Source organism: Nerophis lumbriciformis, linkage group LG26 (assembly GCF_033978685.3).
Source record: "Nerophis lumbriciformis linkage group LG26, RoL_Nlum_v2.1, whole genome shotgun sequence".
NCBI classification, from domain to species: domain Eukaryota; kingdom Metazoa; phylum Chordata; class Actinopteri; order Syngnathiformes; family Syngnathidae; genus Nerophis; species Nerophis lumbriciformis.
Genome location: NC_084573.2, coordinates 30,597,501 through 30,612,882, shown reverse-complemented (window position 1 = coordinate 30,612,882; position 15,382 = coordinate 30,597,501). Strand labels below are relative to the sequence as shown.

Here is a 15,382-nt window from a genome sequence, read left to right as displayed (position 1 = left end):
ACCAGTGGCCCCATGGCTAAGTGTAACTTCGGTTCAAAGGTAAATTATGGAAAAAAGGGAAACTCCTTCTGCAACTGACAACTAAGTTGAGCCCGCACACAAAATAATCTCACAAGAATTTAGTAGGAAATGATGGGTTTTATATTAAAAGTGTCACTGATAAAGTAATAACGCTAAAAACATGCTGCGTTGTGTTATGCGTGTACTTTGTGGGCGGCAATTATAAAAAGGCTATCCAGCGTGTGATCCAGTTAGCGAGGCCGCCGTTGAAGGGAAAAGACAAAAAAAGTGATGACGGCCATAGAACCGTCGAGTCGCATAATTGACATCTATAAAGTTGTACAGTTCAGGCAAAGTCTGCCATCATAATAACAACAAGATCTGAGTTTGTGTAGCCGAGTTATTAACGTTCCGCGTTTTGTGGCGAACCACCGAAGCCACATTTGGCGCCATGCCACGCCCACATGTAATGGCCTCGATTAAAAGTGTTCAAAATTTATCATCGCCTTAATGTGTAGTGTCTGTCATCCTAACCGCGACTCATTTGTTCCCTATGAGGAGTTTGTTAAAGTGCAACCTCTTTCTTTTTCGCTGAAAATTGGCCAAAAACCATCGGAGCCAAGTTTGGCGTTAGCCACGCCCACATCTTATGGCACTGGCAAAAAGTGTTCGTCATTTATCATCGCCTATAAGTGTAGTATCTGTTGTTTTGGTCAAACTCCCTAGGAGGAGTTCGTTAAAGTACAACAACTCTTTTTCGCTTAAAATTGGCGAAAAAAACCATCAAAGCCAAGTTTGGCGCCATGCCACGCCCACATCTTACGCCGTATGCTAATAGTGTTCGTAATTTATCATCGCCTAAATGTGTAGCATGTGTCATTTTAACCGCGACTCATTTGGTCAAAGTCCCTTGGAGGAGTTCGTTAAAATACGACCACTTTTTTTCGACAGAAACCGACTTCCTGTTCGTTTTCAGGTACATGTTTTTTATGACTTTTACGTGCTTCCCGTCATTATAGACGTCTCTAGCGTATTTTGTGGCGCTAAAAGTGAAACTGGTGGGAGGGGCTAATTTTTGTTTACTTTTAAAAAGTGGCGCTAGAGTACGGAGCCCCTAAAGGGACATGGGGGAATTTTTTTTAAAAATAATTTCTTTTATTTTTTTATTTTTTTTAGACATGTATCTCGTGCACACAAGAAACTTTTTATAAAGTTATATTAAAAAAAATAAAACAATTTTTTTTTTTTTTTTTTTTTGGAAATGTATCTCGTGCACACGAGAAACTTTTTATAAAGTTATATAAAAAAATAAATAAATAAAAAAACATTTTTTTTTTTTTTTAGACATGTATCTCGTGCGCAAGAGAAACTTTCTCGTGCGCACGAGATACATGTCTAAAAAAAACATTAAAAAAAAAAAAAAATTATAAAAACATCTTTTCCCCCCATGTCCCTTTAGGGGCTTCGTACTAGAGAGCCAACTTTGAAATTTCATTTTCGGGGCCCCCAAAATATAACATTTTTCACCAGACCTAATGCGCTTGCAAAATTTGGGAAGTTTTCATGCATATTAAGGGCCTTTAATAAAGATAGCAATAATAAAAAACATTGCAAGTTCAATAGGGCCCTTGCGATGCAGGGACCCTAATTAGGGGTGTCCTGACCTGAGTTTGATATTGGTCTGAAACCCGCAAGAAAACATCTGGAATTTAGTCAAAGTCATTTACTAGGAGCTAGCAGCTGCACAACAGCTAAGCACGTAATAGCACACCAGCTAACACGTGTTAATATAACCAAGTACCAAATAATCATAGTTGCATACTGCTTACACATACAAAGCCTCCAAAGTTTTACAAGTATCCAGTAACGAACGTGTCCGCATCATTCGACTTACTGTGTCGTGAGCTTAACTTCATGAATTACTGTGACCAAAAGCAAATTACTACCCCACTTTATCTTAAAGACAGCCTAAAGTGATTGTTTTTGATACCTACTATTGTTTTCTTTATCAACAAAGTCTAACAATCCACACAACAAAACAATGTAATTATAATCAAATGAGTTGCGCTGATACCGTATCAACATTGGTATCGGCCAAAACCCAAGGCTCCAATATTGGTATCGTACAGGAAGGGACACCCCTAATCTGTATTTTACAAGTTTTAACATTAATTCATTTGTATTGTTATGCTGTGGACGGTTTGACACTGGAACGGATTATTTGGTATAATCAGACGTGTTGAATAGCGCGCGTAAAGATGTGACGTCTGGAGGTCTGGATTCGTTTATGCCTCATTCCAGTGAGAATCCTGCGCGGGGGGGTTGGTTAATTTATCCAGGACTAGCTGCAGTGTGCTCAAACAACCACCAGGTAGCATCTGTGAGCAGATAATACCGTATCATCTCTTTCTCTTTCGGACTTATCGAAATGAACGCGATTTTTCACTCACGCGGAATGAGGCAAAAACTAATCCAGACTAGGGCTGCAACTAACGATTAATTTGATAATCGATTAATATGTCGATTATTACTTCGATTAATAATCGGATAAACAAGACAAACTACATTTCTATCCTTTCCAGTATTTTATTGAAAAAAAACCAGCATACTGGCACCATACTTATTTTGATTATTGTTTCTCAGCTGTTTGTAAATGTTGCAGTTTATAAATAAAGGTTTATTAAAAATAAATAAATAAATAAATAAATAGATAAAATAAAAATAAATAAATAAAATAATTTAAAAAAAAAACTCTGCGCATGCGTATAGCATTGATTCAACGAATCGATGACTAAATTAATCGGCAACTATTTTTATAATCGATTTTAATCGATTAGTTGTTGCAGCCCTAATCCAGACCCACAGTACGTTGTATTTTTTGTATATATATATATATATATACATATATATATATATATATATATATTTTTTTTTTTTTCCTACGCTTTGAACCCTGCGGCTTATAAAACGAGCGGCTAATGTATAGATATTTCTTCGTTGACGGCCATAATGCAAATAGTTTTTATTAAACACTTGCAAAAGCACCTATTGTTTGTGCTACAGCGCCATCTTTCTGACGAGTTCACACACTGCAGGTGCGGCTGTTTAATGCTTAGAACCGGAAGTGCCGTTCCGTCCTCTGGCCGTCCACAGCGTTTCTACTCGTATGGATTCTTCATTCAGCACTCCATGTAACTAAAACAATTCGTACTTACTGAACCGTCCCATGTTTGATGTCTGTAGGAGTGTTTTCATGCATATTTGTACGTGCTATCCTAATGTATAAAAGGTAGCATCGAGCGTGTCTACTTTATGACGGTAATTTATACAGGAAGTATTTCGTTTTTCTGCAAAATCCTACTAAATTCTCGTGGGCTCTAGAGGGGGGCTTTCGTTTCTCTCCGATCTTTTCTAAGTTACACTTGAAGCTCTGATGGGACATGATGCTAGGAGGAGAAGCTCCCCGGAAGCAAATCAAAGAAGGAGGGCAAAGGGGGGAGGGGGGGGTGGCGACTAGACTTGAGCAAGCACAACCTGACACACTCATCCCACCTGTATGTCCCGAGTCGCACTCCTCCAGGTCCTCGTCATCGCTGGAGCACTCGGCCGATGAAACGATGTCGTCTGTCGTCTGCGGATAAACAAGGCAGGCATGAAACATGGAGGATACCCACGAGGGCTGTGACTCTTTGGGTACCACACCATTTGATTCCATTCCATTCTTGGAGGTAACGATTCGATTCAGAATCAATTCCTGATTCAAAATCAATACTTTTTTTTTCATAACATTAGGTGTCAGTTCTATGGTTAACTACATTCTTCCATAAAATAGATAAACAGCTGTGATACATGTCTATATTACTAAAAAAACAAAAACGGTTTTGTTTAATACAATTCTACCCAAACATTTAATAAAGTCAAATACAAATAAGAAAACAGATATGATCATCTACATCAACATTAGGATTGGATTTAGTGTCTGGCCAGTAGGGGTGTCAAAAAATATTTAAAACTATTCTTAATAGATAAAAAAAAATAAAAAATTCCCTACACTGCGGCTTATAAAACGGTGCGGCTATTGTATGGATTTTCTTTTCCGCTGACGGCCATAATGCAAATAGCTTTTTTACAAAACACATGCAAAGGCACCGGGATGGTGTGTTATCGTTTGTTTTTTGGCGTCATCTTTTGGACGACTTCCGTCACTGCAGGTGCTGCAGTCTCCATGTTATGCTTTCAACCGGAAGTAGAAGTGCCGTTCAGTCTTCCAGCCGTCCTTAGCGGTTCTACTCATATGGATTCTTCATTCATCTTTCCAAGCAAGGTTTGTAAGTTTTACAATATAACTAAAACAAGTCATACTTACTAAACCGTCCTATGTGTGAATTTTTTATCCCCCCCCCCCAAAAAAAAAATTCTGTCATGTCCAGCCACTTTATTAAATTAACTAAACCAGTTTTCTTCGAAGTCATATAGAAATTGATCAGAGCTGTTTATTTATTTTATGGAGGAATATAGTTAATCGTAGAACTGACACACAAAGTTTTTTAAAAAGTATCGATAATTGATTTTAAATCGAATTACTGGACAGGACAGAAATGTTTTTTTTTTTTTAATGAATCGCGATATTTAATTGTCACTATTCTCGATAGATTGAAAAATAAAATAACATAAAAATAAATAAAAATAAAAATAATAAAAAATAAATATATGTATATATATATATATATATATATATATATATATATATATATATATATATGTATACTGTATGTATGTATGTATGTATATATATATATATATATATATATATATATGTATATATATATATATACTGTATATATAACGAGACAAGCGGTGGAAAAATGGATGGATGGATGGATATACAGTGTATATACACACACACACACACACACACACACACACACACATAATTATACTGGACAAGACAGATAAAAAACAATTTTAAAAAGCGATTTTTGAATTTATCGCGATTCTTAATTGTAACAATTCTCCATAGATTAAAAAAAATAAATCAAAAGTATATTTATTTAAAAAAAAAAAAAAAAAAAAAAAAAAAAAATATATATATATATATATAAACAACTATATTGGACAGGACAGATGGAGAATTAAAAAAATCAATTTTTAAAATGAATCACGATTCTTAATTTTAACGATTTTTTTATTGATTAAAAAAATATCTAAAATGTATTTTGAAAAATATATATTTTTTGCATATATATATATATTTAAATATATACGGTATATAAAATATATATATATGTATATATATATATATATATATATATATATATATATATATATATATATACTTTAAAAATATATATATATAATATATATATAATGGCCAGGACAGAAAAAAAATCTGATTTATTTTAATCGATTAAGAATTGTTACAAATAATCACAAGTCATTCGAAGATGGATTTTTTTTACAGCCCAAGTATCCATCATTCATATCTCTGCGCTCGCAGGCCCTCCCGCCTGCCCTTTTTGACGTTTACATATTACTGGGCGCTCCATCATATTTCACAGTGTTTATCGTTCTTCACTTTATGGGCTTTTCCAGCAGGCTGGATAATTGTTTTCCTTCAACCCCCACCGATCATTATTTACCTCCTTGGCTCCGTACGATCAATAACCCCGGCAGATCACCGCCATTCTGTTTAAGACCTCCTTCCATCCGTTCTTTCGGGGGGCAGACCAAGACGACACGAGAAGGGGGGGTGTGGAGTATTTCAAGCCGCGCCGGGCGGCCACTGTTTATTGGAAGGAATCAGCGGGGCAATAAAACAGGTGGCGTCACCTGGCGGGGTTATGGAATCACGCCATTGATTGAGTTTTGTGGCGCCGCATGCGAGGGGGCTCTAAATATCATCGGCTTTGACAGACTAATGAAAGGCGCCCCCGCCGCACCTCGGCGACCGCCTTCACTAAAACCAACAAGCAGCGCTCCCAGCATGCAACACTAATGCGTTTGTACACGCCGCACCCCATCATCAAGGGCAGAAATGAGGCCCAAAGTGGCGGCTTGAAGTGAAATGGATTTAAACCTTATTTATTGAAGGCATGGTGTGAACGTCCTGGTTATTGCTTGTTATGATGATGATGGCAGGGGACACGAAATTACCTCGCAATTTTATACCCTTTCCATGCACATTTTTTCCACTGAGGGCCCCACACTAAAACAATCAAAGCACGCGGCAGCCATTTTTATATTTTTTCAAAACCAATACAATATGTAAAACATTTTTTTACCTTAATAAAGGCCTTAGTGGCCACATGCGCGGACAGCACCTTTTAGCTCTTATTTCCAAAATTGTGTACACTACTGAATTGGGGTCTTATGCCGACATATGGACACTTATACTGATATATGGTGGTGTCAGAAGAGTATAACATACAATGGAATTTGGAAAAAAAAGTGTAAAAATAAAAATTAGCATGTTACTACACTTGAAGTACACGTTTGTGTACTTATGGACTAAGTACATCATATAAAAATATGATTTTTAGTTTTTATTCTAATTAGGGTCCAATAAGCCCAAATAGCAAAGATAAATAAAAAAAAGCATGTAAACAAACAGCTTGGGCCTTAGGAGGTTAAAGCAGTGCTTCTCAATGATTTTCTGTTATGCCCCCACCACACTTAAAAAAAGAAGAAAACAACCCCCCCCCCCACCCCCCCAGCCCCACTCTATATCATTTGTCCGTGAAACTGTTGTAAGTACACTTCTGCATAACATTGTATAAGTTAAAAGTACCAATGATTGTCACACACACACTAGGTGTGGTGACATTTGTCCTCTGCATTTGACCCATCCCCTTGTTCACCCCCTGGGAGGTGAGGGGAGCAGTGGGTAGCAGCAGTGGCCGCGCCCGGGAATCATTTTTGGTGATTTAATCCCCAATTCCAACCATTGATGCTGAGTGCCAAGCAGGGAGGTAATGGGTCCCATTTTTATAGTCTTTGGTATGACTCGGCTGGGGTTTGAACTCACAACCTACCGATCTCAGGGCGGACACTCTAACCACTAGGCCACTAAGTAGGCTAGTGGTTAGAAATATATATACATACATACATACATACATATATATATATATATATATATATATATATATATATATATATATATATATATATATATATATATATATATATATATATATATATATATATATATATAGATATAGATCATCTTACAAGAAAGAATAATTGAATTATTGTTTTTCGTCTGTGACAGAAAAGATTTAAAGGGCATTAATTGCCGGGAAAATTAAATATTTTGTGACCCTGATTTAAACTATTAACATTTTTTGACCAACTGAAACCATTTTACACTGAAAATAAATTCAATAAACTCAAATAATAATACATTCAAATTGATCGGCAACATTGAGTCAGGAGTTCAATAAATAAAACACTTTAACCTAAAAAAAAAATTAATACAACAGATTTTTTGTTGATACAAAATAGAGTAATTCAGGATTAATGGCTACAACGAGCAAAATTTGTAGCGTACAGATTTTAGAAGCGGGGTTAGAAGCTTGATACTGTATGAAAAAGCATGTTCCCCTGGGTCACCCTCCAAATCGTAAATACATATCTAACAATTGAGTCAACAGATGAGGGTATAAAGAGAGTCCTCTCATTGTACTCTCTAAAAACATCCAAAAAGCACCAACAATACTCCATTTACATGTCGTGACCTGAAAATGGACCAAATATGTACTGCAAAAAGTCAGTGTTCAAAAACAAGAAACAAATAAATAAAAATTAGGAGTATTTTATTTGAACTAAGCAAAATTATCTGCCAATAGAACAAGAACATTTGGCTTGTCAAGACTTTCCAAAACAAGTAAAATTAGCTAACCTCAATGAAGCCAAAAATACCTTAAAATAAGTATATTTTCACTAATAACAAATGCACTTTTCTTGGTAGGAAAAAAAAGACCTTTTTGCTCAATATGTGGAAAAATATTCTTAAATGCTAGTGCCATTATCTTGACATCATGATATACGCTCGGCATCATGATTTTTTTTTCATGCTTGAAGTAAGAAATTATTACTTTAAAAAAGTAGTTTTATACTTGTGAGTGTTGATGACACAGCTTTGCATCAGTTGATATTCTAGTTTCAAGCATATTTTACTCAATATAGGTCATAAAATCTCAGCAACAAGCTGTAATATCTTAATGAGATAATTTAGGACCAAAACCCTTAAAACAAGTAAAACACTAACATAAAATCTGCTTAGTGAGAAGAATTATCTTATCAGACAGAAAATAAGCAAATATCACCCTTATTTGAGATATTTCATCTTACTTAGATTACAGTTTTTGCAGTGTGAGTGATATTGTTATTATAAGCGCTAACGCAGACGGACTATTTTAGCGGCGCATTGATAGCAGTAAGCTAATGCTAGCTTACGCTGCTATTGTTGACTCACGGCTGCTTCTGCTTTATCTCAAACTTGATAAAAGTAAATTCTAGATTATGATTCATGCATCTCTCACCTGCTAGTAGACAAATGTGGCCATGGACCGACAGGCTGGTCCACTTTCACATCTCCCGAGGTGGCAAAAAAAGACACTTGTTGTTAGAACTTTGTTTTAACCCTTCATGAGGATTGTAATTGAATCTTCATCTAAACGGAATTATGTGAACGTCCCATCGGTCGGCATCCCAGCGCGAGTGGAACTATTACACTAAGTGTTAGTTTTATAATGGTTTATTGTAGTTAGTTTGTATGTTTAGCACCTAGCAATGCTGCTATTGCTAAAGTGTTACAATAAAGCTATATCCGTTTAGCACTCAGGTTCTAAAACTTAGTGCTCATCCTCTTTGTGTTCGGGCTCAAAAACATACGTTTCTGGATCATAATTTTTCCCAAAATAATCGTTCTCTCACAAAGTCCGCTTGATCAGCATTGTTGTTGATGGGGAAGGGATCTGTGGTTCCTCCTCTACGTCACGGATCACATTAACTGGCTTCCTCATCAACTCTCAAAATGGCTCGGGAATCTCCGTGAGATTGATACTATTTTAATCGTATCTATTTACCCGCAAACTTTAGAAGTCTTTTGGTGTCATAAATGAAATATATATGATAATAACTTCAATATAGAGGCAACTTGTTTTTCCACTCGACTGGTACTTTAAAGTTTGGTCCCGGGGTCCCATTAGGTTCTCAGTCATAAAAAAGTAAAAAATAAGTCATACAGCTTAAATCTCTAGAGCAGTGGTTCTCAAACTTTTTTCACCAAATACCACCTAAGAAAACAATATTGTCTCTCCAAGTACCACCATAATGGGCCACATTAAAATACAGGAGCGTAGTAGGCCTAAGTATTCATTAAAAACATTCAGCAGTTTTATTTAACAGGGATATTTAATGGTTTTTGCCACTGTAACATCCCACAGTTTGAACAGTAACACTGTGTTTGAATATTTAATCAAGTGATTATTTGGCGTACCACTAGATGGAGCCCACATACCACTAGTCACTAGTGGTACCTGTACCACAGTTTGAGAATCACTGATCTAGATCATTTTCAGATCAATCTATCGATATAAAGTATATATTTTTGTATGTTTTATGCCTTTTTTGTTGAGGAAAACCTTGTTTTTTATGGCAATACACAAAATATGCAATATTTCCCCCCCCCCAAAAAAAATTATAACAGGAATATTTGAAGTGAAGTAATAGGAGTCGTAAATAGGTCAATAATTCATGCCATTTATTTGGATTTATTATCTTTTTTTTTTAACAATGAAAGTTTTGAGAAAAAAAAATGCTTCGGGGATCCAAAAGGGCCCCACTCATAAAAATAAGTCATACATCCTGTTGTAAGTACACCTCAGTTCAATTCTTAAGATAAACATCAAATTTATCTGTCAATACAAAACTTTTTTTATGCCGTGTGCTCTTTTTGTTAAGGAACAACATCAAATCTACAACATTTACCCCCCCAAAATTGCAATATTTGATGTGACATAATTGGAGCCTCCAAAAAGTAAAAAAAAATCATAACAACATTATTTTGATTCTGTCAAGTCTTGATCTTGTGAGTTTGCTTTTCCGGGATGCAACGGAAAGTTGGCACGGGCGAGACGGGAATTGAGGTACATGATTTATTTATTAACTATAAATACAAAAAAAAGGATCAAACAAAAGGCGCGCACAGTGGCGGAGAATAAACTATGAACAATTAAACAAAACTTGCAAACTATGGCTTGAATAAAGAAAACTTACTTGGCATGGACAAAAAAGGAGCAGCGTGAACATGGACATGAAAAAATGGACAGAGCATAAATGTGGTGTGAGGTCGTCAGGCCGAACAACAGAAAATGAATGAACTTAAATACTATGGACATGATTAGTGAAAGCAGGTGCGTGACTCAAAATGTGAAACAGGTGCGTGACGTGACAGGTGAAAACTAATGGTTGCTATGGTGACAAACAAGAGTGCACAATGAGTCCAAACGTGGAACAGGTGAAACTAATGGGGTAATCATGGAAACAAGACAAGGGAGTGAAAAGACAGAAACTAAAGAGTCCTATAACTAAACAAAAACATGACTTAACACAAAACATGATTACACAGACATGACAGATTCATTATTTTTTTATGAGTAATGACAGTTTTAAAAGCAAACATAAAACAAAAAACCCCACTAAAATTCGTATGGATCCAAAAGGGTCCCACTCATAAAAGTGTTAAAAATAAGTCATAAATATATTTTTTTAATTTGGAACACTTAAATCTCTACATCAACTTCAAAGTGGTAAGGTTTATTGATTTTATAGTTTATTGATTTTATTTTTCAGAATCAAATGGTTCATAATAGTTAACATATGTTTATATTTTGAATAAGGATACTTTTTTTTCTTTTTTTTTTCACTTGAACTATTTTCTGTTACAGACTAAACAACTATCTTAAGTTATTTTTCTGTTGTAATATTTTATGTTTTATTTAATCTTAATTTTTGATCATTTTCGGGACTTTTGCCAACTTTTCCAACTTTTCCCCCCCACTCACAGTGCGACTTTGCCGGGTGGCTTCTGGACATGTCGGGCACCCCTGGACTCGGGTGGAACGCGGCGGGACTTGTGGCACTCGAACCTGGGTGTGATTTTTGATCATTTTCGGGACTTTTGCCAACTTTTCCAACTTTTTCCCCCCACTCACAGTGCGACTTTGCATAAGGATACAATGTTATGCAGAGGTGTACTTATAACAATTTTATAGAGAAATGATACTATTTATAGTGGGGGGGCGAACATTTTTTTCTTCTTCCTGGTGGGGGGGTCGTACATAAAATAATTGAGAAGCCCTGAATTAAGGGTGCCGTCATATTGTCCAGGTTATTCAAAAGCCTATTTTAATTTGTTCATTTTACCAATATTTATTCTGGATTATCACATCTGTTAGTTTTGAATTACTTCAGCGACTATTTGTGGGGTTAAGGGTATATTACTTTGATCAGTGATTCTCAAACTGGGTACGGCTCCATCTATGAAATATTCAAACACAGTGTGACTGTTCAAACTGTGTGTAATGTTACAGTAGCCACAAATATGACTTGTTAAATAAACCCCCTGCCTTGTTTTAATGAATACTTAGGCCTACCACGCTACTGTAGTCTAATGTTGGTTATTTTGGTGGTCTTTGGTGAAAAAAGGTTTGAGGACCACTGCCTTAGACGTGGGAGGAAGTGAAATTCTATCATCTCGCGTGTCTGCTGGGCTCATGCGTGGTAAACGTACAGATCGTCTTCCAAGTACTCGCAGCGAGCGGCCTTCTTATCAAAGTGGCTGATTGCTTTCTGAGAAGTGCGAGGGGGCGTCGGAAGCCTTTTGACGACGTCAAGAGAAAAAAACATGGGGCTGGTATGGGCGCAAAACGCCACGGCTTTGAACGGGCGCAGTGTAATCATCTGGTTGGCTAGCAGGACTACAAAAGCTGATTTCACAGCTGGAGAAATCCAATTCTATAAATCTCCATACCACATACTCTGCTAGCAAAACATGTTTGGGGGGGTTTTTGGTGTAATTATTATTCTCCTCAAAACGCTTTTCTTGTCATTTTCATTCAGTTTGAGGAAGACCCTTTTCTGTCCACATCTAAAAAAAAACTGTATGGCAGGTAGGAGTGTCATTTTTTGTATTATTATTTTTTTTTTCAAATTAATCACGATTCTTAATTGTAATGTTTCTAACTCAATTAAAAAAATAAAAATAAAAATAAAAATATATATATATATATATATATATTAGGGATGTCCTGATCCGATATTTGGATCGGATCGGCCGCCGATATTTGCCAAAAAATGCGTATCGGCAAGGCATGGGAAAATGCCGATCCAGATCCGGTCCGTGTTTTCCAACGCACCTATTTAAATAATACATTCCACTTTTCTGCTGCTCCCTAATTTCCGTTCCGCATTTTCCAGCCCACCTTCAACACATCCACAGGTCTGTAGATTCTCACGCAGTTGCTTTTAGCTGCTGGCATTACACGACAGGCTTTTCTCACTCTTTCCTGTGTCTCCCTCTCACAGACAACAAGCGCACCTTCTTACACACGTCACATACTGTCACGACATACGTGACATACGTATACGCCCTCTCCCAGCAGAGAGGTAGCAGCATGGCTAACGTTAGCTGTGATGCTAGCGCAGCCGTGCAAGCAACGTTCCCTCTAAGGTGCGCGCCTGTGCAATTGCGCACTGCTCAAGCGTCCTCTGCGCACGGCAAATCTATGCCACGCACAAAATCAAATAAAAAAATAAGCGCATAACAATTTTCGACACACGGACACGACAGAGAAAACAGTTTTCGTCATCATTGTTCAAATATTGTGACGTCTGTCGAGACGCTTATCTCCATTCGGTGCCACACGCCCACACCATCAAAAATGCCGAGGCAAACATTTCCAGATCAACACCGTATGAAACATTTTTTGATTTTTTAAGTTGTGATTTCCTTCTCTGCATGAAAGTTTCAAAGTAGCATATATTAATGCAGTATGAAGAAGAATGTTTTAATGTAGACACATAGAATCATCATACTGCTGTGATTATATGCATCAAGTGTTCATTCAAGGCTAAGGCAAAATATCCACATATATATGGTGTATCGTGACATGGCCTTAAAATATCGCAATATTAAAAAAAGGCCATATCGCCCAGCCCTAGTTCAATGATGCCATTTCTGTTTGTCATGTATAATTTTGTCTATTTTGTGTTTATTCTTGAATAAACAGGTCAGTTTCTTGTTACCAACCATTGTGTATTATTCAAACTCCCCTAATTCAGCTGGCTAGTTGTTATCAAGAGTACTAAAATCCTTTTCAACATGATTCTGACAACTAAGTAGGCTAAATAACTTTAAACTTTAATACATGCTCGGATAGGCCAGTATCGGTCAGTATCGGTATCGGATCGGAAGTGCAAAAACAATATCGGTATCGGATCGGAAGTGCAAAAACCTGGATCGGGACATCCCTAATATATATATATATATATATATATATATATATATATATATATATATATATATATATATATATATATCGTATTTTTCGGACTATAAGTCGCAGTTTTTTTTCATAGTTTGGCCGGGGGTGCGACTTATACTCAGGAGCGACTTATGTGTGAAATTATTAACACATTACCGTAAAATATCAAATAATATTATTTAGCTCATTCACATAAGAGACTAGACGTATAAGATTTCATGGGATTTAGCGATTAGGAGTGACAGATTGTTTGGTAAACGTATAGCATGTTCTATATGTTATAGTTATTTGAATGACTCTTACCATAATATGTTACGTTAACATACCAGGCACCTTCTCAGTCGGTTATTTATTCCTCATATAACGTACACTTATTCAGCCTGTTGTTCACTATTCTTTATTTATTTTAAATTGCCTTTCAAATGTCTATTCTTGGTGTTGGCTTTTATCAAATAAATTTCCCCAAAAAATGAGACTTATACTCCAGAGCGACTTATATATGTTTTTTTTTCCTTCTTTATTATGCATTTTCGGCAGGTGCGACTTATACTCCGGTGCGACTTATACTCCGAAAAATACGGTATATAAATATTTTTGCATTGAAAATTGCAAGTGTAACAGAAAATAATAAGCGGTTTTGGTGGGGACAAGCTCCTTGCATTATTTACAGATCATACTGGTCTGACTATGGTCCTTTTGGAAAAATCCAGAAAACTGCCATACAGTCGAGGTGACGTTTCCTTTTTTTTGTCCACAGTTTCTTCATTTTGACTTCCTCTTCTCACTCCATGCAATAACTCAACCGCCAGACAACCATAACTGATAGTTGATACTGTTGCCTGATTGGCTGTTAGCGTGTCACTACCGCTGATCAGTGATCACTTCCTGCGTTGCTCGGTTACCAGAGAGCGAGTGGTCCAACCTTGCTTTGCAACTTCCGGTTTCTAAGGACAACATTTTTTTATTTATAGAATGCATTTTTATTGATATCGATTACGTGTCTATTGGGATATACTGTATATATTTTTTTCCATAACTTGAGTTGATTTATTTTGGAAAACCTTGTTATATTGTTTAATGCATCCAACAAAATTAGGCATAATAATTAGAGATGTCCGATAATGGCTTTTTTGCCGATATTCCGATATTGTCCATATATACAGTCGTGGAATTAACACATTATTATGCCTAATTTTGTTGTGATGCCCCGTTGGATGCATTAAACAATGTAACAAGGTTTTCCAAAATAAATCAACTCAAGTTATGGAAAAAAATGCCAACATGGCACCGCCATATTTATTATTGAAGTCAAAAAGTGCATTATTTTCTTTAACATGCCTCAAAACAGCAGCTTGGAATTTGGGACATGCTCTCCCTGAGAGAGCATGAGGAGGTTGAGGTGGGCGGGGGGTAGAAGGTAGCAGGGGGTGTATATTGTAGCGTCCCGGAAGACTTCGTGCTGCAAGGGGTTCTGGGTATTTGTTCTGTTGTGTTTATGTTGTGTTACGGTGCGGATGTTCTCCCGAAATGTGTTTGTCATTCTTGTTTGGTGTGGGTTCACAGTGTGGCGCATATTTGTAACAGTGTTAAACTTGTTTATACGGCCACCCTCAGTGTGACCTGTATGGCTGTTGACCAAGTATGCCTTGCATTCACTTGTGTTTGTGTGAAAAGCTGTAGATATTATGTGACTGGGCCGGCACGCAAAGGCAGGGCCTTTAAGGTTTATTGCCGCTCTGTATTTCTCCCTACGTCCGTGTACACAGCGGCATTTTAAAAAGTCATACATTTTCCTTTTTGAAACCGATACCGATCACTTTGAAACCGATACCGAT

The 15,382-nt window shown here is 36.6% G+C and overlaps 1 protein-coding gene across 12 annotated transcripts in view; it reads right to left on the bottom strand.

Annotated features, from left to right (window-relative positions):
* The window catches only part of nrxn3b (neurexin 3b), a 1,114,596-nt gene that overhangs the window by 34,195 nt on the left and 1,065,019 nt on the right, over positions 1-15,382 (bottom strand). For all 12 annotated transcript variants that reach the window (XM_061987032.2, XM_061987031.2, XM_061987039.2 and 9 more), the window contains one exon: positions 3,553-3,631. In XM_061987032.2, coding sequence (XP_061843016.1) covers positions 3,553-3,631 — 79 coding nt within the window. The remainder of the gene's footprint in view (positions 1-3,552; positions 3,632-15,382) is intronic.